This window comes from Watersipora subatra, chromosome 3 (assembly GCF_963576615.1).
Source record: "Watersipora subatra chromosome 3, tzWatSuba1.1, whole genome shotgun sequence".
Taxonomy (NCBI): domain Eukaryota; kingdom Metazoa; phylum Bryozoa; class Gymnolaemata; order Cheilostomatida; family Watersiporidae; genus Watersipora; species Watersipora subatra.
Genome location: NC_088710.1, coordinates 67,214,490 through 67,238,975, shown reverse-complemented (window position 1 = coordinate 67,238,975; position 24,486 = coordinate 67,214,490). Strand labels below are relative to the sequence as shown.

Below are 24,486 nucleotides of genomic sequence, written 5' to 3'. Positions count from 1 at the left end.
CTTAGTGTATATAGATAAGAGAGATACCTTAGTATATATGGATAAGAGAGATACCTTAGTGTATATAGATAGGAGAGATACCTTAGTATATATAGATAAGAGAGATACCTTAGTGTATATAGATAGGAGAGATACCTTAGTGTCTATAGATAAGAGAGATAGCTTAGTGTATATAGATAAGAGAGATACCTTAGTGTCTATAGATAAGTGAGATACCTTAGTGTATATAGATAGGAGAGATACCTTAGTGTATATAGATAAGAGAGATACCTTAGTGTATATAGATAGGAGAGATACCTTAGTGTATATAGATAAGAGAGATACCTTAGTGTATATAGATAAGAGAGATACCTTAGTGTATATAGATAGGAGAGATACCTTAGTGTCTATAGATAAGAGAGATAGCTTAGTGTATATAGATAAGAGAGATACCTTAGTGTCTATAGATAGGTGAGATACCTTAGTGTATATAGATAGGAGAGATACCTTAGTGTATATAGATAGGAGAGATACCTTAGTGTATATAGATAGGAGAGATACCTTAGTGTATATAGATAGGAGAGATACCTTAGTGTATATAGATAAGAGAGATACCTTAGTGTATATAGATAAGAGAGATACCTTAGTGTACATAGATAAGAGAGATACCTTAGTGTATATAGATAGGAGAGATACCTTAGTGTATATAGATAGGAGAGATACCTTAGTGTATATAGATAAGAGAGATACCTTAGTGTATATAGATAAGAGAAATACCTTAGTGTATATAGATAAGAGAGATACCTTAGTGTATATAGATAAGAGAGATACCTTAGTGTATATAGATAAGAGAGATACCTTAGTGTATATAGATAGGAGAGATACCTTAGTGTATATAGATAAGAGAGATACCTTAGTGTATATAGATAAGAGAGATACCTTAGTGTCTATAGATAGGAGAGATACCTTAGTGTATATAGATAGGAGAGATACCTTAGTGTATATAGATAGGAGAGATACCTTAGTGTATATAGATAAGAGAGATACCTTAGTGTACATAGATAAGAGAGATACCTTAGTGTATATAAATAGGAGAGATACCTTAGTGTATATAGATAGGAGAGATACCTTAGTGTATATAGATAAGAGAGATACCTTAGTGTATATAGATAAGAGAAATTCCTTAGTGTATATAGATAAGAGAGATACCTTAGTGTATATAGATAAGAGAGATACCTTAGTGTATATAGATAGGAGAGATACCTTAGTGAATATGGCTAGAGGCATGCCAGCCATGTTGATGAGTATACTTGTAGGAGATACGACTGGAACAACTTCCACACTTCTAGCTTTATGGACGCCTAGCGTCAACAATTTTTCCATTTTCCCTCGTCGGTCTTCATGATCAGCTGATGTGTGGGCAGCTCGGTCTTCCGTGAGAACCAGCGTGTGAGCCTATAACACAGCACAGCACAAGATTAAACAAAGCCCTATGCACGCCAGAACAAGGAAAACTTAATGAAAACAGACTCGTGTCGGCCAGAAAAAAACCGCAGCTAAAGCAGAGACCAATACTCCTAATTTTTGTAGGTGTCAGTTGTAATAGCAACAAATGCCAAATAATTTTTGTAAATCACAAATTAAGAAATGTATGAAAACAATGAACATGCATTCGCTAGGAACGCAGCAAGACATGCCATTGGTAAGATGAAAGAAACAGAAATGTCCAGACGTAAGATGTGCACACCATCTGTGAATTGTACAATGCTTCTCATTTCACTCATGGTAAAATATATAATAGCCTGTTCAAGCTCTTACGATTTACGAAAAATAAATAATTTACAAAATGAATAAGCATACAAATAAGTAACAGAATTGCACTTTTGAAAAGGTCATATCAATATTTAAAAACAAACACATACGCCTGTCTTCTGTTTACAATAGAGCGTGTATGGTTAGAGAAAATAAACCTAAGCACAGGGTTATTTGATGCCTTTTACGAGTTGTCTTGGAAATGCTTTTCAAGTCACAAATTTCAACTAGTCTAGATGATAAAATGTTGCGAACAGGAAGTACCTGGAGATAATAATACATGTAGTACAACACATGATAACCTCAAGTTAGTACATAAAGACAATAATATATGTAGTCCAACACATGATAACCTCAAGGTAGTACCTAGAGATAATAATATATGTAGTCCAACACATGATAACCTCAAGGTAGTACATAGAGATAATAATATATGTAGTCCAACACATGATAACCTCAAGGTAGTACCTAGAGATAATAATATATGTAGTCCAACACATGATAACCTCAAGGTAGTACCTAGAGATAATAATATATGTAGTCCAACACATGATAACCTCAGGGTAGTACATAGAGATAATAATATATGTAGTCCAACACATGATAACCTCAGGGTAGTACATAGAGACAATAATATATGTAGTCCAACACATGATAACCTCAGGGTAGTACATAGAGATAATAATATATGTAGTCCAACACATGATAACCTCAAGGTAGTACATAGAGATAATAATATATGTAGTCCAACACATGATAACCTCAGGGTAGTACATAGAGATAATAATATATGTAGTCCAACACATGATAACCTCAGGGTAGTACATAGAGACAATAATATATGTAGTCCAACACATGATAACCTCAGGGTAGTACCTAGAGATAATAATATATGTAGTCAAACACATGATAACCTCAGGGTAGTACATAGAGATAATAATATATGTAGTCCAACACATGATAACCTCAGGGTAGTACATAGAGATAATAATATATGTAGTCCAACACATGATAACCTCAGGGTAGTACATAGAGACAATAATATATGTAGTCCAACACATGATAACCTCAGGGTAGTACCTAGAGATAATAATATATGTAGTCAAACACATGATAACCTCAGGGTAGTACATAGAGATAATAATATATGTAGTCCAACACATGATAACCTCAGGGTAGTACATAGAGACAATAATATATGTAGTCCAACACATGATAACCTCAGGGTAGTACCTAGAGATAATAATATATGTAGTCAAACACATGATAACCTCAGGGTAGTACATAGAGATAATAATATATGTAGTCCAACACATGATAACCTCAAGGTAGTACCTAGAGATAATAATATATGTAGTCCAACACATGATAACCTCAAGGTAGTACCTAGAGATAATAATATATGTAGTCCAACACATGATAACCTCAGGGTAGTACATAGAGATAATAATATATGTAGTCCAACACATGATAACCTCAGGGTAGTACATAGAGATAATAATATATGTAGTCCAACACATGATAACCTCAAGGTAGTACATAGAGATAATAATATATGTAGTCCAACACATGATAACCTCAGGGTAGTACATAGAGATAATAATATATGTAGTCCAACACATGATAACCTCAGGGTAGTACATAGAGACAATAATATATGTAGTACAACACATGATAACCTCAAGGTAGTACCTAGAGATAATAATACATGTAGTCCAACACATGATAACCTCAAGGTAGTACCTAGAGATAATAATATATGTAGTCCAACACATGATAACCTCAGGGTAGTACATAGAGATAATAATATATGTAGTACAACACATGATAACCTCAAGGCAGTACCTAGAGATAATAATATATGTAGTCTAACACATGATAAACTCAAGGCAGTACATAGAGATAATAATATATGTAGTCCAACACATAACCTCAAGGTAGTACCTAGAGATAATAATATATGTAGTCAAACACATGATAACCTCAGGGTAGTACATAGAGATAATAATATATGTAGTCCAACACATGATAACCTCAAGGCAGTACATAGAGACAATAATATATGTAGTACAACACATGATAAACTCAAGGCAGTACCTAGAGATAATAATATATGTAGTCAAACACATGATAACTTCAAGCAGTGAAACGGAGGCAATCTTATGGCATATTGAATAAAAAGGCATTGAGTGATTTCATTCAGCAATCTCAAAAAACTCGCATAATCCGCCAAAAGCCGCCAAAATCTCAATGAATTTTCCAACAAAAGTTAAGATCCTTGAGAATAAACTTTGGAGTGGGATAGATTGGTTTTTTGCAAGTTTTACAAGCGGATGTACTCTGGTACATCATCAGCCAGCCGCTGTTTACTCATAAGAACCTTTCAAGTCTTGCGCTTATAGATAATCTGACATGGCACAATGCCAAGTAAACAGTTTTTTGTTCACAACAATTCCGGCAGATACAACTTCGAAGTTACAAAATAGGTAAATCACAGATAATGTAAAAACTAAATTTTATTGCAGATGCAGTAAAACTTTGCACAATTAATATGATGCATATTTAAACTCAGGTTCGCTGGTTATGAATATGGAAAGATGGGAAACATGCGCAATCTTGAGTGGCTAATCCCCCAGACCCTCGACAAACCACACCAATGGAAGTTATGCTTTGGCCTCGTGGGATTATCTCTATTGCCAATAGATAATCACTCTTCATCAATCATTTATGTAATTCAATAATTTCTGGTAATAATTATTGGAGGTAAATTGAAAAGGGCAGAGCCTATCGAGACGAATGAGGTGAGAGATGAAGAGCCTGTGGTGCAGGTTGTTCCAGAAGTTTCTCACCGGTACCATGATTCCAAAATACAGTTTACCACACTGACCATACAGACCAATTGAATGTGAAACTACACTCTAAACATGTTTATGAATTTGCTTGGTTACTTCCTGAAGCACCAGATGGAGTGGGAGAGGTTGTTATGTTAATCACGATGAGACATGCTTGAATGGCAAGTGGTCGCTGGTGGTTCATGCCTTACCAATGCCCGAGTACCGAAGAAATAGCCCTCGTGTATGAGTTAAAAAGATAATATCATTCCATAGCATTATAGCTATAGCATAGCATTATAGCAAGCAACTGCTAGACTCAAATGACGGGTCATCAGTCGCAGTAACTAACTTTAGTGTCCCATAGAAAAGACTCTTGGTCTTCCATATCGATCTGAAGGATTGAGTCCTCTGAATCTAGCTGTGGTACTGAGGCTAAAGGTAAATCCGAGACATCAGCTACATCGAAAGCGGAACCCTTGCCTTGTATGAGTGGCTGCTTGCAATAAGATTGTTCCTTCTACAACCAGTCATACACACTGAATATCTGTATGCCCTTGACGGCTAAATCCCTTAATGATACAACCAAAGGCGTAACTGGCCTAACATAATGAGCAACAAAATGGAAATTTGATAAACATTTTCATAACATAGTTTGACAAAAATTTTCATGAGTGTTAAGAACTTGAGTGAAGGAATTTGTGAGAGGGAAATAAGCGGGCAAGTAATAGTACGGTAAGAATAAGTCGAGTCTTGACAAGGCTGAGTCATAAGCGAGTGTAGGAGGATTTGTTAAACACTGACTTCTGGGAACGCGGAGGCGGTTCAACACTATTTCATCCAGTTATAAGTGGAACGCGAATGAATTGAGAGAAAAATGAGTAATTTGAAAAATACTATAGTTGTTAAAATAAAACAAAGAACAATAAGGCTGGTCGAGGCAACAACAAAACTTGAACATTTAATTGAAACAGATGGAGGAATGCATTTGGTAAAGTGAGAATTTGTTGAAACACCGGTCAGCCATGAAATGTTCATATTGGATATTCAGAAACAGCTAGCTAAAGATAAGTACCATGTTTCAACATGATACAACCGCCTGCAACTCAACAATGTTTATCTTTAGCTTAACGCTTTAATTAGGTTAAAGGTTGACTTGCAACAAAATTCACATTACAGTTATTTGGTATCAAAAGATTCACCATGTCTTACTCTGCTGTGTTGTAGGTGCAAAATACGTGGAAATGTTCATAAGCTCTTAAAAGCTCAAAAATGAACAGTTAATCGCAGCCACACGAGACCGCCGTAGTTTGGAATCAGTTTATTTTTCGTAGTAATCGTAATTAATCCATTTGATTATTGTTTGGACACGTGATGTTCTCACGTGAAATTAAAGACCATTAAAAGGCTCAATATAAAACTTCTCGTAGCACTAGTTTATGACAAACACTTCAGGTTTTACCGAAGAGCCCGTATCAAATATAGATGTTCGCTATTTCACAGTTTTGTTTCGGCTTGGTCTAATCGTCTAGTTGTAATCTGATCATGTGCCCGATACTTCCTGCCAAACGGTGCAAATAATTTCTGCAGCATTTTTTGACTACCATAGGTGACCAACAGGCTCGTCACGTTTATCAGAGGATGATATGTACTCCTTCGAGCTAAGCTTAAGAAATTAAACGAATTTCCCCGGTAGGTTATAAAATATCAGTGCTGAAAGTGACAGCATTACAATGATCATGAAATGGACGTGTAAGGACAATAGACATGGTTTTATTGAATGCGTGAAGTATATTTGTGAAAATATTTCGACGAATGAGGTTGCATGAAAATGTGAACGGAAGCCATTTCGTTCAATTACATCCCATTTGAGCCGTTTTAGAAAGATATTCTAATCTACGGCTCGTGATGGCTGCGATTAACGGTTCGTTTTTGAGCTTTTAAGAGCTTGTAATCACATTTCCACATATTTTGCACCTACAACACAACAGAGAAAGACATGGTGAATCTTTTGATACTAAATAACTGTAATGTGAATTTTGTTGCAAGTCAACCTTTAATTAAATAGGTCAATGATTACTGACCTCTCATTGACTCTGACACTACCACACATCAGTCATATACTATAACTGCCCCCTCACCCATGATAATTATGTTTTTATAAGAATTTTACTTAATTTGTTCTGGCCACCTAAAGACTTAATGATAGATGCTTCGGGTAACTACGTATAACATTAAAGTAAACACATCTACAAAACTATGTCAAAACTAAAAGTAAAAAGCTAAATTATTCATAAGAACCTAAATTAAAAATCAATAAAAAAGATTTTTATTGTTGTATAGCCATTATGTTAAAGACAGACAAATTAATGTATAGCCTTGGCAACACAGGAGACAGATGATACATAGGCAGAGCTGGTATAAGAGATACGGAGACAGTAGACAGATGATATGTAGGTAGAGCTGGTATTAGAGATACGGAGACAGTAGACAGACAGTATGTAGAGCTGGTATTAGAGATACGGAGACAATAGACAAACGGTAGGTAGAGCTAGTATTAGAGATACGGAGACAGTAGACAGACGGTATGTAGAGCTGGTATTAGAGATACGGAGACAGTAGACAGACGGTATGTAGAGCTAGTATTAGAGATATAGAGACAATAGACAGATGATATGTAGGTAGAGCTAGTATTAGAGATACGGAGACAGTAGACAGATGGTATGTAGGTAGAGCTAGTATTAGAGATACGGAGACAGTAGACAGACGGTATGTAGAGCTGGTATTAGAGATACGGAGACAATAGACAGATGGTATGTAGGTAGAGCTAGTATTAGAGATACGGAGACAGTAGACAGACGGTAGGTAGAGCTGGTATTAGAGATACGGAGACAGTAGACAGATGGTATGTATGTAGAGCTAGTATTAGAGATACGGAGACAGTAGACAGACGGTATGTAGAGCTGGTATTAGAGATACGGAGACAGTAGACAGACGGTAGGTAGAGCTAGTATTAGAGATACGGAGACAGTAGACAGACGGTATGTAGAGCTGGTATTAGAGATACGGAGACAGTAGACAGACGGTATGTAGAGCTAGTATTAGAGATACGGAGACAGTAGACAGACGGTATGTAGAGCTGGTATTAGAGATACGGAGACAGTAGACAGACGGTATGTAGAGCTAGTATTAGAGATACGGAGACAGTAGACAGACGGTAGGTAGAGCTAGTATTAGACATACGGAGACAGTAGACAGACGGTATGTAGAGCTAGTATTAGACATATGGAGACAGTAGACAGACGGTAGGTAGAGCTAGTATTAGAGATACGGAGACAGTAGACAGATGGTATGTAGAGCTAATATTAGAGATATAGAGACAATAGACAGACGGTATGTAGGTAGAGCTAGTATTAGAGATACGGAGACAGTAGACAGAAGGTATGTAGAGCTAGTATTAGACATACGGAGACAGTAGACAGACGGTATGTAGGTAGAGCTAGTATTAGAGATACGGAGACAGTAGACAGACGGTATGTAGAGCTAGTATTAAAGATACGGAGACAGTAGACAGACGGTATGTAGAGCTAGTATTAGAGATACGGAGACAGTAGACAGACGGTATGTAGAGCTAGTATTAGAGATATGGAGCTAATCTAACTTATACTGAGTTTGAAAGCAGTACGAAAACAATTGCTTTGTATAAAAACTATGTAAAGTGCTAAATCAATAATCAATAAAAAGAGGTTTCTATTGTTATATTGTCAACTAAAAAAGGAAGGTATGAAATACTATTCAAACATTGTAAAACCGGACCATGTGAAGGATAACTATGTATACATGTACCAAAACTCAAAACTTCCATATTTACAGAAGCTTAGGGTGTCATCTTTTGGACTTAATTAGACGTAGAGTCTAACACTTGCTCCAATTTTATGTCGAATATTAAAACATTTGTACATTAGCATAATCATAAGTCAAAGATTAACTGTATACTTCATTTGACAATATCATACATCAATTACCTCGGCCATCTGCTGAGGGTTCAACTGAGGACTATCCCAAGAGTCCCCTGCATGAGGATCTGAATGACTAGGTGACACAGATGAGTGGCTCATCATACTCTGAATAGAATGCCTGACAACGTGCTCCTTAGTTGCTGACATGTTAAGAGCAGTTTCATCTTCAGCCTTAGAGGTTTGAGTATCTGGTTTGTCATCTCCATTTGTAGCAGTTCTGCTGCCAGAGAAATATTTGTCATGACAATCTTCTTTAACAGCCGGAGAAGCAGCAGGTGTTTTTGTGCTCTGGACACCTTCTACTAGGCCCAATTCAAGCAGACCTGAAAGGAAAAGAAGACAACTCAAATACCCAATTACAGCAGTATTACAACATTAACCAAGACATAACTGTGATGTAGAGCGAGGAAGATTGACAATGTAAAATGGAAATTTAACAGTTCATTGACGATGCAATATATTAAAGATTCTAGAATTAGCATTTATATTGCTCAATAATAGAAGAATAACCTGTGGCAAGCTGCATGCTACACATAGAAGCAGACATTCAGTGGTTAATAGCCTTAAACTTGTACAAGAGATGAACAAAGAACCAGAAACCGTTTAGCAACCGCTATCTTTGATTCAGTCCTCAAGAAACACAATATCGGACACCTCTTGTTAGCATATGAATGAGGAACTTGGGATAGCTGAAACAGTTGAACAAACTAGGAATCATATACCTAATTACGTGTGAAAATATGTGTAAAATTTGCTGTAAGATATTGTTGGTAAGTCTAGTCGATACGCCCGTAAGGGAAAGCAATATGATGGAATTGAGATTGCTGAATAACTTTCATCGCAACTCTGGAAGGTGGCCAAATTTATTGACTCACCAGAGCTGATACCTGGCAACAGTAAATAATAGTAAAATGTCAGCTGATGTTTAGGCTGTCAACAAACCAACCAATGTTTGTTGAGCTTTGAAAAACATGAGTAATGCGTTTGTCACCCTTCCCGGGATTTTCTATAACATTAACTAGACTTTCCAAAGAATTCTTACCATAGCTCTATGTAATCAGCTTTATACCCCAAGTTTTATAAACCAGTTTCATACTCGGATAATTTGTGATTGACAGTTAGGCTATCATCTTCCAGGAAATAGTAAAATTGAAAAGTTTCCTTAATTGTTTCTAGAGATTGTTGAAACTAAAGACTCTTTAGCCTTTAAGAATGGTCACAGGATTCCTGTCTATAACGGTATAACCATACATCAAAAGAAGCAAGTAGATTTGCTACTCTTCTAATTTCTAATACTGAGATCCTATCATAGCGAAAAAAAATGTTGTCCGCTGTTCATGTAGTTTTCAGTTTTGTGGATGGAATGGGTGGCCTGATAGACAAATTTATCTTACAAATGTTAATTATCACGACGCATTCACAAACTTCATTTTAGATCGCTTTGGCTCTAGTGTTGTTGCTAACTGCAGGCATTTGCATCAAATTGTCGAAAACTTCCTTTCTCACACTGAGAATAACACTGCTAATGGTAAATCCCAATACATAAACTTTTGTAGTGTGCATTAGTAGGCCTATTATCTAATTGATATAATCTTTTAAGCGTATGAACACAAAAAATGATAACAATTTAAATTTGCTTTCACAATATCACATGCTTACGCTGAAACTATACACATATGTAATAAGATGCATGCACTGGCATGCTGATATCATTGGAAAGCGCTTTTTTACATTGCTTCATCCTTAATTTTCCGTGTTCCGCCGCTGTCCTTTCATCTGAGTTATAGTCTATGATAATGCATTGTTTTAATTATTAACAATGCCAACTCAATAATATTCGGATGACTAATAGATTTCCTAAGACAAGCTGCCATTGTTTAACTATTGTTTGTACATGTTTTGAGCAGCCGAGGTATAAAAAATCTGTAGGTCATTATACGGCGTGACGTAAGGCCAAAACCCTAATCAACAACAACTTCCCTTAACATCTTAGGAAGACAAGTTTAGCTGCAATCTGGCTGTCTATAACACATCTGCCAGAATATCTTCCACGAAGTATACGTATGATATGTGCATTCTTGAGCGCGCTAGGCAGTTACTACAGAATAATACACACAGTTTATCCTTTTCTCAGGAGTGATATTTAGTCCCCTATGTTGATCGTGACATGAAATTCGCTTAGTGAGAACTATTCATAAAATATCACGATTGTTGGTTCAGCCTTGCTCACTCTTGGTTTTGCATCTTACCATTTTCACAATAAACAAGCAAGTCTTGGGTAAGTCACTAATTAGGAGAATCTTGATTAGTACCGGAGACTACGAAAATCTCAAGTGATTCGCGTTGATGACATAAAACAATCATTGTTACAAAGGTCAAGGTCATGTTAGGTCAAGTAATGCTAGGTGATGCATCTAAATAACTTTTTATCTAAATAACCTAGCATCAATATCTTTACAATAATATGTTTTGCCTTTCGGAAACTTAGTTTTGCGGTAGTGATTATGAACAAAGATTGATATGCATTCATAGACAAAACAGTCTTATAGGCTAAATAACAATGGCATGCACCATTTTGCTGCTCGTACATAAAAACCCATAGTGCTAAGATTACTCTGCCACGTGATGGGTGCTCTCAGGACACATTCCTGGTTATCCTCTCCTGACATGTCCGTGTAACAATGTTATACAACAATGTTATACAACAATGTTATTGTTAACTAATTAGAAACTTACCTGTTAATTCCCTGCTCACTGAATTAAAACGAAACTGCTGAAAGGTGTTATGTAATAAAACACATGAATAAAGAGATATATAGGGGAGAAGTGAGGACTTTCTTTTCGATATTTCATTCATAAAATGAGATCATAGTTCCTGTTGCTTTTATGATTAGCACATAAGTGAAAACTTGATTTACACCTCAGGTTGGGGTATTACAATGCCACCCCATCCATAAGCAAAAAGAACTGGCCAGAAAGCTAGAGTACGCGAGTACCCAGTTTAGAAGTAGCTGTATTACTAATGCTGAATAAATCCCGGTGATGAGTAATACATTCCTAAGAGCACGCTGTGCAAAGAAATAAACAAGCCAGGAAAGGAGGAGGATGACCACTAGGCAGTGGCCGTAAAGCCAAAACCGTGTTCAAGCTATGTCAAATCTAATGTACGTGATAGGTACTTGGCATTGCGTGTCACAGTGTGTTCCCAAAAGTTACAGGTACTTGATGTGTATTCTAGGAATTACCTCAGCATACAGTTCTATACATAGAAGAACGAGTGAATGTATATAACACTGGCTGCCTCTCTAACTTGAATGCAGAGACCTATGATATATAGAGCGACTAAATCCTAGCAACTGTGATTACATGGCAAATGTTCGGGTTTGACTAGTTGTACCCATGTAGCAGGGGTTTTCAATACTTATAAGATGACAAAAACACCAGCTCAAAGCTATATTTAAACTTGATGATCTAATTACCTGACGAAGCAGGGCAATGGGTTGTGTTGCAGGTGATGCAAGTCGAGGAATTTTTAATTGAAAAACCGCGAGATGGAGATGAAGATAGGATATCTGAGGTATTAGTAGAAATTATTAACACTAATTGCCTTTGGAGGCTATAAACATCTATAGTCATAGGAGAAAAATAGTCAGACATTACATAACAACTGTCAATCAGTTGAGTAATCCAGATTTAACTGCATAGCAGCGGAGATCAGGCAAATTTTGGAGAATGTCAGAAAGAGTTTACAGCAGCCAAGAAGAATATTTGAAGGGGATTACAAACAGTAAGCGAGCCTAGCATCTGGAGTAGACGCTGGGTGAATGATTGGGACAATAGATGAAAGTGACAGAGCTAATTGCCTACTCAATCTGTAGAAACTCCCTTTGAGACAAGTAGAGCACACATCCGCTAGAGAACTGACTTCTACAAAGTTGTACACAACATGTCCTCACTGACCAACAAAGTTATGAAACATTCTTCTGCAATAAGCTCAGAATGCTTCCCAAGCCTTTCTATTCTGAACGAATCCGTGTTTTATATATAGAATGATTTGCAAACAGGCTAAGTTTAACCATTAGGGCATTCCATCGGAGTAAATACATGGGTCAGCTGGGGCAACATGACTCTAGCTTCCTTCTCGGTTTGGAAAAATCACCTGAGCTCACTGAGACCTCCTCATAATGCTTGTCATTATGAAGAGTTCTGAGTGGAGTATGACCGACAATTGAAGAGCAACCAGGTAACAAAAGTCAAACTGAAACTCTTACAAATATCAGGAGAACTCTTATTTCAGTAATGACTCACGATGTTAAATGTTGCCATCAGAAGAATCAGTGGTACATTCACCAACCAATCAACTTGTTGACACCTGAAAAGTGTTTGTTTTACAAATAGACATGTAATCAGCTCTCATGCTGGTTAACTGTACCTTCCGTTCTTTCCCTCATTCAATATCTTTTATGATGCATAACGATGGATGCTTTCTGATTTCCCAATGTTTTTTAATTCCTGACGCTTTCCAATTCCCCGAGGCCGCATTCTTCTGGGGTTCATATAGAAATATCCAATGAGCAAACCTTGAGCCCAATGTGCAGCCGTAAAATTGAAATTATCCTCTAAACTATATATTCAACAATTTTCTGTAGAAACTGTACTTGCTCTATTGATCAAGGGCCTTTATAGCAAGGACTGAACGCAAAAGTGGAAAATTATTGTAGCCTACAAACGCTGACTATGCAGAAATTTCACTGGCAACAGTTTCAAAGATGCATGGAGGGACCTATACTTACCTCCTACCGAGTCCTCTAACTACACAGGTATTGGGTACCGCCGTGTACCACGCACTGTAATCATATCGGAAACTACAAAATTCTTTTACAATTGTGCGGAGTATATGATTTGGACCTGAACACCTTATGCTTGCACCATATGAAAGCCTCCTACGCGTTGGAAACCAGAAGCACCATCAGAAATATGACTTGCAAATTAGTTTTAAAAATGGCAAATATTTTTAGGGTTGACTTTAAAGGTGCTATGAAAGACTCTTCGAGTGACAAGAGTGTAAACATGTTATGAATCTCAGAGAATTTGACATCCGGAGAAGCGATCTGTTTACCAGAATGTTAAATCTGACGCTATGCACGCAATGCATAGCTTGTCATACATACATCGGTATGTACAGATACACCATTTCTCGGGCTAAGATATTTGAGGAGTGTGCTAAAGCTGGCAGCCTTCTGATTTTATCCAGGCTGAAAGGAGATTAATATAGATGCTGTCTGCACACCTGCAAAGAAATTTGACGTCATTTGCATCAGCCCAGAGACACTGGCTCATTGTTATCTTATGAGTGGAAAGACTGTTCGCTCCAGTCTCCGGTTCAGTTTATTTGCTCCTTTCTCTCGTTATCCATAGGAAGCTATGTTCTCCTGCTTGCAGTTAAATACGAGGAAATATCATGATGATGACCGAAAAGCACATTTTAAAAATATCTGAAGATGTAATCTCCCACAATATCTTTAACCTTATAACAATCATTTCCAAAGAGAATAGCAAGAATGAGGTGTCACTCAACACCATTGATCAAGTTCAGTCTAATGAGAGCTCAAACACTGGACATGACATGATTGGTTTCAAATACAGTCAAACATGGATAACTCGTCCACGGATAGCTCGAACACATGGTTAATTCGAACGGTTTCTTTGGTCCGTTCCCACGTAATAATAAATTGCTATAGATAACTCGAACTCAACACTGTTAATTCGAACTGTTTTTTTGCCCAACGGCTACCGAAACGGTTGTTATCGCTTTAGAAAATCACTTTATTCAAAGCCATAGAGGTAAACCTCATATTTTCGTAATTCATAAGCGTCGTTATTACTAAAATCGCAAAATATTTTTGTCAACGACTTTTCTAAAGGTTTGGTTAAATTTGATTTATACTGCTATACGATGAATAGCACGGGCTAGCCGGGTCACGCGCGCAAGGATTTTCGCCACGCACATACAAAACGAAAACAGCATGTTGTTTTTGTTTTGTATGTGCGTGGCGAAAATCTTTGAGTGCGTGACCCGGCTAGCCCGTGATGAATAGTTTTCCGACGTTGATTCCGTGTTGAATCAACGTCGGAATGTTGAATGTTTAAAACGTCTTAAAAATTGTTGTAATTAAATGTATACGTTGTCTTAGCTAAAAAAAACTATTCATCGTTTGACCTAAACACAGAATACGTGTGTACATTCAATAAGTATCCATTCAAAAAGCGTGAGTGATATACAATGTACCGTAAAACCTCGTAAAACTTTTAATTGAACTGCCTCGGAGTGTTGCTCTTAACGAATCCCAGGTAAAGTAAGGTAATCTTTGCATGAAAGGTAATCTTTGCACTTCAAGAAAAATCGGCAAAATTGATCGTGGGTAAAACGCTCAAAAAAAAAGATGTCTTTTCTTTTGAGCATTTCAACAACGATCAAGTTTTGCCAATGTCAATCTAAAAAAACGTCCTGGCAATAACATCACCTCAAACAACAAACCAATCTCAAGTGATAGAAAAATCTCTATACTTTTTGATAAAAACGTTTTAAACTTTACATTAGAAGCATTTAATTTGAAACAAGCCATTTGTACTTTTAATTTATATTATAGTTTGTATATGTACATGTATCTACTAATAAATAAGTAAATACATGGACTTGTGACAGTGCTCTGATAACTTGAACGCTCTGATAATTCGAACACTTTTGCTCGGTCCCGTGAAGTTCGAGTTATCCATGTTTGACTGTAGTTTGAAAGCCTGTGGATAAACCAAATTAGGACCTTGTATATAAATCACTGGGTTTACATGAGGCAGTTCTAATCACTTATCACTAAAATTCCTTGTTATATGAATAAAAGGCATTAACATGATTTATTTTTTTATCAAATGAAAAAGTATTAGAAAAGAATTTTTAATCAACCAGCAAACAAGCATACCGTTCGAATGAATGTCATTATTAAATATTGTATAGCACAGATAATTTATAATTCAAAAGTCTATTACTAAAAGCGAAGCTATAAATTTATGTGGAACAGGATAAAGTTTACATCACATTTTTTGGTAGAATTACCATATTATTACAACTTTATTTTCAAAAACATCTGAAAAATGTGACTTCCTTAAAACTGAGTCACAACCATAAGCTGTATTGGTAGCTATGTAAAGTAAACTCTGGTAAAACAGGAGTCAGTCGGTCAGTCAGATGGTCTTTTTTTACCTTTAGATTGCTTGCGGATACATATCTTTAGTGGTGTTTTCTATGGTTTAACTGATTGATTGCAAGAGGATGACTGAGAAGGATATTAGCCAAATGATATCTACGCATCAGTTCAAACCAAGCCGGACAGGTAAAATTAGCCCAGAGGAGAAAAAATGTAGAAAACATGAGAATACATTTGAATAATAACCTCAGCAATTGCGAGAAAATTACTGCCAGATGGAGAGAAAATTCCACAAAAATAGCTGATCAACACGACAGGTGGCACTAACAGCTGATGCATGACCAACCAATTTGAATAAAGCTTACAAATCCATGATTAACTTTGTGATGAAGGAAGTTGCCTAACGCTACCAACCACATTTAAAGCTCGCAATCCAAGCATGGGAGAAAGAGGAAGCAAAGGTTGGCATCAGAGGGTTATGGAACAGTGTAGTACTTACCAGGAAAAAGGGAAAGGAGAGAGAGTAGCACGTTACATAAGTCCGACACAGGCGTCATGTAAAAAACAGTCTACAAACAATAGATATCGTGTCAGAATCATATGAGCATGAGTAACGATATGACATATCTGAAACGGAAATATCTGTTTTTCAAGTGCAGCGTAGCGACCCCTGGTAGACTTTAACCAGCAGTGTTTTACATTCCCATAAACGGAAATTTGAAACTCATCAGCACAAAGAAGTTAAAACAAGATGAAACCTGAACAACATATTCTCTTTACATCACGCATGCATCTACCAATGGCACTAGCGAAGAACCAGAATGGTTTGAAACAGCAAAGCATTGCTACTGCTTAAAGCAAGCCTACAACCAACGTTTACACCTTACAGAAATGTTGTTTTGTTTTAAGGATAGTTTTTAAAGATGTTTTACGAATATGTTTTAGAGCTCCCATGTTTTAGAGATATGTTTTAAGGATCTGTGGCTATTAATAAAATTACTCTTCCGCAATAAGCGTGTGGACAAATGAGTCCACGTTTGAACTCTTATTACGCATTTTACATACATATCTAAAGCTCATCAAAAAGGCTATATCCATAGCAAGATATATCAGGAAGAATGTTTACAATACCGTAGGTTATCACTTATCTGTAAACAAGCATTTTCGCAATCAGATATCATGGCAACCATCCACTGACAACAGCAACAAATCTCCAAACTGACAACTTTACTAATTAAGCCATTATTTTTGGCATCTTTTCAATATTTGACAGGGTTGTTACAATTATTCTCAGGCTTATTTGCACAATATAAACAACTGTCATTATTATAAGCTAGGCATGCTGACTCTTCTATCTCAAGTGTCAACAATTATATTGTATTAATTCCGTTAAGATGTAATCTGCTCTAATTAGGTTATCATAGAGATTTGATAGGTCAATTTTCGTGTTGACCTGTCAATTTCCTACCACCACATATCTGGCAACGAGTATACATCCTCCTGATCAACAAGGATGAAACAGATGATTTAGTTCCAAAAATTCGAAGTCTGGGTATTTCTTCCTAAAACCTCCCGCGAGATACAATATGTAATGATTTGAAAACACTTTTTTGAGATAATTTCTTGTAGCGGCTGCAGATATCTCGACAGTATTTTTGATTCTACATGTTGTATATTTTTTTAGAGAAATTGTTTCAGTAAAGTCAGGCGTTACTCGTCGGCAGCCAACAACTACATATGTTTGCCACTCGCTAAACATAGGTCATTATTGTTAGCCTTGAGAAAAGGATGCTCAAAGAAGTAGCAGAGAATAATATTTGCGCTAGAACAGGGAAGCCATAGCTAAACCAAAGACGGACAAAAAATCTATGAAACCAACTCAGACATGTCAGATTGGGAGATGGCAGCGCAAACAAATTCAGTCAATAAACAACTGACATGCTGAGACTTGATCAGCTCTCATCAGCACTGAAACTCATAATAGCCACGATTTCACCGGCATAATATTAGATTTTACTTTCTCTGTGAAGAGGTACATGCACACTGTACTAACAAGAAGGGCTGAACCGAGCAGTAGGTTCCTTTATGTACAACTACTGGTATCTCAATCTAAACTTCACAAGTTTTAATAACAGCTTTAGATCTCAACAGTATAACATATAAACCTTTAAAAAAATCATAGATATATATAATTATATAAAGCGAGAGAAGTTGAAAGAGCTCAATGAGTGTATAAAAACACTCAGATTTTCATCTAACTATAAACTAATTGTCAACAAATAGTTGTCTGCACCTGACTTCCAAACAGAGACAACTTCAAATTACACTTACTTTTTCTGTGTTGGCACAGCTAGTTCATGTTGGGCTATTTGAGAGTCATAATACCAACAGGTTTTAAACAAAAGTTTTTTAAATACAAAGAAAATTTAAGAATTCAAAGATTTAAAAAATTGCCCATAGAAGCCAGGATTCAACGGCACAAGTATGCTGATCATTACTTTTCGTTGGCTTTTAATAACTATAGAGCCTATAGATAGATTGAACCAACTTCTCCTTCCTGTTTTGTCTGCTGAAAGCATACAAAGCTATATCTAATGTCAAGCTAGCTCCTGGAGTTACAAATTGATTACTTTAATAAAACTACAGCCTACAAAGGAAAGTTCTAAGTTGACAACACTAATTTATCTCATGATAAGTTCAAGTAATTTTGATAGGTAACTTTAGGTTGAATGTCTGAGTATCAACAGACTCCTTACTAGTAGAGTGCAGGCATGTTAGCCATCATTAAACCTGTTTATGGGTCTTTACTCTTTAATCTAACTTTCACTCATCCATAACCATATATAGACCGACTCTGGAGGAAGATGTTATGGGAAGGTTCAAATATGTCCAGATGAATGCATTGTAAGAATGAGATCACATTATGACAGTGCATTGTTATTAACACTGGACAAGAAGCGAACTGAGGATGCAATACTGGAAGTATGTGAATGTAAATCCTGCAAACAAGCTAAAAACCAAACACTCTTTACTGTCAGACATTTTGAGACAAGTATAATAGGAGGCGTATAATAGAAGGCTTCCAGATAAGAATGAGTTGGGAATACTGCTTGAGGTCAATAAACTGGTTGTGAGGCCAGATAACAAGGTGTAGCAACTATTAATACAATAGTTTGGCATATTACGTCGCTTCTACTTTCCACCACGCATATACACTCCACTTCCTCTCAACGTAATGCCTGACAATAGATGGATTTGATATAAATATGCAAATTGATGGCAAAGTAAACGAATACCTAATAGATTTAGGGTATGATTTATTAGCTGAAAATCAATTAGCATCTACAATTATTCATCTCTGCTGAGCTGTCGGGTTCAGAAATTTGAGAGCGCACTTGCTAAAGAGTAGTGACAAAAGGGCAGCGCATCCCATTAATGGCATTTCCGCCTTAGCAATTTGTATAAGTATTAATTCCAAAGATAACACCAGAATTCAACTGATCGCATAACGCCTGACAAGAGATTCAATTTTCTCACCACCAATTTAATAAAAAGCATTTTATAGGACTATTTAACATCTCTATGGCTTGCATCATGCCACTTTCCGAGAAAACTCAACGCCAAGAAGTGAGAGGAAATCACCAACTAGCCTGTAATTACTAGATATGTAATCTAGGAGGAAGCATGCTCATTACCTTTCGCTCTAGCATGAGTAGCTTGAACAGCACCAATATCTTGTGTCTGTACAGCTTGACTAGTTCATTTAAGCGTAGACCTACAGTAACCAACATTTATCCACAGAATTCAGCTAGAAAATGCTAAGTCAACAAACAGTTTGGTTCCTTATTTTGACATTTTCATGTTTAGTATAAACAAAGCAAGCGTGTCACAACTGATATATTAATTTTGGCTTTCAGGAACATCACAGAAGAACGTAAAGAAAACTTAAACAGACAGCCACATACCCATGCATACTTGAGACTCGACACTCAATGAAGAGATGCTAACAGACAGGCTGTCATATGCTTCCCGCAGCAGTTGTAGCCGTGTAAAATCCTTCTGGTCAAACCAGGCATGGGTAACTACCTCCAACTTTGCAGCGACTGCACCAAAACATGGCTGAAACATAAACAATCTTAATTAAAAAAGACAAACATTATAATACAAATGTAGATAAAAGGAGGAGTCGTCATGTTTGTGGTGTATAAAAAATGAGAAATCAACGAGGAACTAGAATGCTGTTTATACTTTATCACACATTATTCAGGCTTGATGAAGTTTTATCTCTACAATCCAAAGCTCTGATTTTACACATGTATTTTGTTATTAGAATGCCTCTACCCCTTGGACACTGACAACTCTACAGAGCATCGCATAAAAAATAGATGAGAGATCTTCTACCGGCATACCTGTTATTATTGTTTTAGCACGGGTCGGCTCACCGTGCGACCATTGGCTGTTATTCCAACAGAGGAAAATGCTACACAATATTGCCAAGTTATGACCACATGAGGCCATAGATACTCTTGTTTTTCTCCTATAATTGTGATAGCTGTTGACTTATGTTATTTCTGGAGAGAAGGAGAGACTTGGCTGACAATTTATTATATAATCAATGACAAGCTGCTAGAAACAGAGCCTGATCAATGCTAGATGACAGATCAACAGAATTTCATGAAAGGATGAGTAAATTATGCAGAAGCATATTCCATAGAAATATTTAGAAAGGGTATGCAAATCGGCTGCATGCTATAACGTTATCTGGGAAGTGAATCCAACTGAAAAATTCAACAGGGCTGTCTAAAAGCAATATCAAACAAGGCTCAACAAGCTTACAAAACAAATAATGTCTTCTTGGTAACATCTGCGATAAAACCAATAAAATTGATTCGGTGGCTGATGATTAGCCAATTCTGCTCATCTCAATCTCGTGCATGTTTTCCTAGGCTATCATTAACGACCTTCACCTTTGCCCTCCCCTTACCAGTATGAGACTGTGTACACCACTGAGTTACATGACATACCAATGTGGTCAAGACGCACACACTTTTCATCACAGTTTCTCGTGTGATGTCCTCTGTCTTATTTACAATATCCTGCAAAACAAAAACTACAAAATATTTGTATAATGGATAGACTGTTGAGCCATCCACAAACAGCCTCAGGCAACGAATAACACAAGATAGTGACTGAGTAAGTGTTCATAAGGCAGACTGATGTACTCGCTTGACAGATATTTATATTCTTCATTCTGGAAGATCAATACTTTGCTCCAATGAGCCTTTCTGTTTACATCCGCAACAAGGAGTAAAATGATGACATTATATTTTTTAAATATAATATAGCAATAAATGTACTTATCCTACCTCGGCCCATGAAAAATACTCGCCTTAACTTGCAGAGGCATGATGACAGCAAAGTCTTTAAATTAGAAACTATGCCGCTTTTCAAGGGCGGAAAAGGCTGAATCACAAAACAGCAACAAACATTAAGTTATGACATTCCAAATTGTTTACATGGTTGTGAGAATTTCTCTCCAACTTAAGGAAGAGAAGCTAATCAAAGCTCGGGCAGTCCTAAGGTATTGTATTACACTCAAGACTGCCCTCTTTGTTTGGAGCAGAGATAAGATGTGTGAATCAGCGAAGAACCAAAACAGAAAAGTTCATAGGTTGTGAAAGAATTTGACACATCCCAACCTTTGCATCTATTTGTCTGTAACAAGACACGCCATACACAGTTGACTTTCTCGATCCGTCTTTGTTTTTCAAAAGAAAGTAGACGGTATCTGAAATAAAGAATGTCCGGATTGTCACACCGAAACTTCCATAAAAATAGCATCGGTGAAAGAGAACAACAGTGTCTTGCTAAAGCTGCTGCGGTAGTAAACAAGCAACCATTCCTGAAATGCTTAAAAGAGGCATTTCAACTCAGACATAATTTTGTTCACTTTTTTAACATATGGTTTGATTGATGTGGTTATTGATGTATAATAAATGCTATTGATGAAAAGTCTGTTAACTTTTCATCAATAGCTAGCTTTTAAAAATTGATTCATTGGTCAAATGCAAAGGCAAGAAAAGACACTTCATAGAGATCTATTTGAAATAATGGGCATGAACAAACTAGAGTGACTTTTATTGCAGGGAAGGAAAACCACTGAATTAGAAAGATTCAAAGGAACCACTCATGCTGTGTGCAGCCAAAAAATTTAATAAATAAACTCAACATACTAGCAAACATAAACATACTGTATATGGTTAAAAACAAGTGAATTGATGAACCAGATGATGTATTGATGGAATTATCTACCTCCACAAAAAAAGGAGTAGACAACTTCAAAACAACTTAACCGTTTTGTTAATGCAATTAAATTTTAGGTTAACACGTAGTTTTTTCAATCAATACTTTTCGAGCAACATGATTAACCAATAACCTGATATTCAATAACAACACTAGTGTCACAAACTTATTTAAAAGTTTTCAATGGTTTGTGACATCTTAGAGATTTTGAAACAAGTACAGTAATAACGCCTAATATTGCATTACCGACCAACAAACCATAAACTTAGCTAAGATTTAGCTGAATCAGAGAACACTACTGCATCCTCAAAGTTAACTTCCCTGAACATCTGCCAACAATAATATACCAGAATCGTTCAGTGATATAGCGAAACAAATGAAGCCGCAGACAAAGTAACTCAATAAAAAGAAATTATAGTTGAAAGAAGTTTAGATAATTGGCAGAAGCCCGAACTAATATGACGCTAACTGCAATTTTTCTGTGATGTTACATCCTACAGAGCCTCCACCTGAACACATTGTAAATCAAAAAACAGCTGTAATTTGTTTCGGCTATAGATAAAAAGATCCAGCCACACAATTACCTTTGCTGTAGTTGTGCGCTCCATCTGGAAGCGCAAGAGTAGGCAAATACTTCCAGGCGAGGGGCACTTCTCCACTCTCTTCTCCAGTGCCTTCAACTAGCGGTGGATAGGCAAACTCCACCTACAGCCCGTAAGACATGTAGTATGCTCACAATAAACATTATTCCTATCTGCACCACAAAAAGATAGCTAAGCTAGAAAAAAGTGAAAAAGAAAAAGGCTAGATTTTTACTACAACTAACATGCATCTAGAATTGAAGGGAGCAGAGACAAACATGAGACAGTAGAGAAACAAGCAAAAAGATACCTGGCAGCCCTTTTTGTGATGAAATCCGACCACAATAATGTGCAATAAAGACTTTTCATGTGACGCCATGGGAGGCAGATCATCACTGATGACTCATCAGAAATTACTCACTGTGGCGTGCATCTAAAATAACATCAACAGTAATGCTAACATTGGTTATACAAATAAATTATGGTTCAACTTCAGCTCTACACGTGATACAGACATCAAAATATTTTTACATGTTCACAAGAAACACAGGTAAACCATGTTGGAGTCATCTAGATGCTATTACAGGGACATTCACGATCATAGCAGAGATAACATCAGACAAAAACATAAGATTCAAAAGACAAATTTTCTTTGGCACTGTCACAATGATCTTTTCTAATGCTAGGCATTTGCTTTTGCCTATGGACATCAACAATGCCTATGGACATCAACAAGAGTATGCCAGAAACTCTACAGTCCACCCTCCCTATTTTTTATTAGTATGTATGTTTAGTTTAGGTCACACTCACCTGCTAAGCATTTTCATTTAAAACCTTCACTGCCGAAGGGAATAATTAACATCCAAGTTTCTTGATATTCAAAATGAACAAAAAACGCAAGACAAATGATATGCTGTACGTCATACAAATTCATAGCCTTCAGGTAGTCAAACTGGGCACAATTCAGAAATACAACTCGACTACACAAGTATGATAGCATATTATGTGACACATAGTCAGCATTGCAGGTTTAAAATTATATATGTAATACTTATGTATTGCACATATTAGTTAGTAATGAGATAAGTAAACAATGGTTTAATTAAACGCTTTGAAAATACTCAATGCAGTTAAAGTGGTTACAGTCTGCTCATCAGCCATGTAAAACCTTTAATGATATTTTTTTAACTAATTGTTTTACCAACTTTTTATATATTTTTTCTAAACACTTCAAGATGCAGACCAGTTAAGGGCAAATTTTGGTTCTATGAACAACTTGAATAGAATATCGCACTCGTAATCGTGCGTAGCTGAACTAGCAGGCTAATTGGATTAACAAATCTGACCATCAGTAGCCAGAGCTCACCATGGAAAATTGCTAGTATGTCTACATCTTTGTACCTCAAATTTTTTTTCGACAATTAATGGTTTTATCAGCTCTTTTTAGTTAATTTGGTGACCTTTCATTGGGTGTAATTAACCTTATGGCATGTTTGATTAAGACTGTTATAGCAAACACTGATCTGATGGTCTGAGGTATATAGTTTGGTTTGAATCTGAATCATATAGTATCTGAATTTTTGCAATATAAAAGGTCGGCGGATGTTGAAGCAATCTGATATAAAATAATTTTACCGGGCACTCAGTTTGAACAACTGAATGTGGTGCTACTAGGTGGTTCATGTGATAATATTGTTAAATAAATCAGTAGGTTCATCAATCACTGTATGGTAGCACAGCTGATCTGAGCAGACAATAT

General features: G+C 36.5%; 1 protein-coding gene across 2 annotated transcripts in view; it reads right to left on the bottom strand.

Annotated features, from left to right (window-relative positions):
• LOC137391965 (late secretory pathway protein AVL9 homolog) overlaps positions 1-24,486 on the bottom strand; it is a 36,868-nt gene that overhangs the window by 11,833 nt on the left and 549 nt on the right. For both annotated transcript variants that reach the window (XM_068078543.1, XM_068078544.1), the window contains exons 2-11: positions 23,038-23,160; positions 22,731-22,851; positions 21,543-21,631; positions 20,868-20,939; positions 19,809-19,962; positions 19,539-19,618; positions 16,343-16,412; positions 8,648-8,964; positions 4,975-5,142; positions 1,243-1,434 (exon numbers count right to left, since the gene is read on the bottom strand). In XM_068078543.1, the coding sequence (XP_067934644.1) occupies positions 1,243-1,434; positions 4,975-5,142; positions 8,648-8,964; positions 16,343-16,412; positions 19,539-19,618; positions 19,809-19,962; positions 20,868-20,939; positions 21,543-21,631; positions 22,731-22,851; positions 23,038-23,106 (1,332 nt within the window). In that variant the 5' untranslated portion in view covers positions 23,107-23,160. The remainder of the gene's footprint in view (positions 1-1,242; positions 1,435-4,974; positions 5,143-8,647; positions 8,965-16,342; positions 16,413-19,538; positions 19,619-19,808; positions 19,963-20,867; positions 20,940-21,542; positions 21,632-22,730; positions 22,852-23,037; positions 23,161-24,486) is intronic.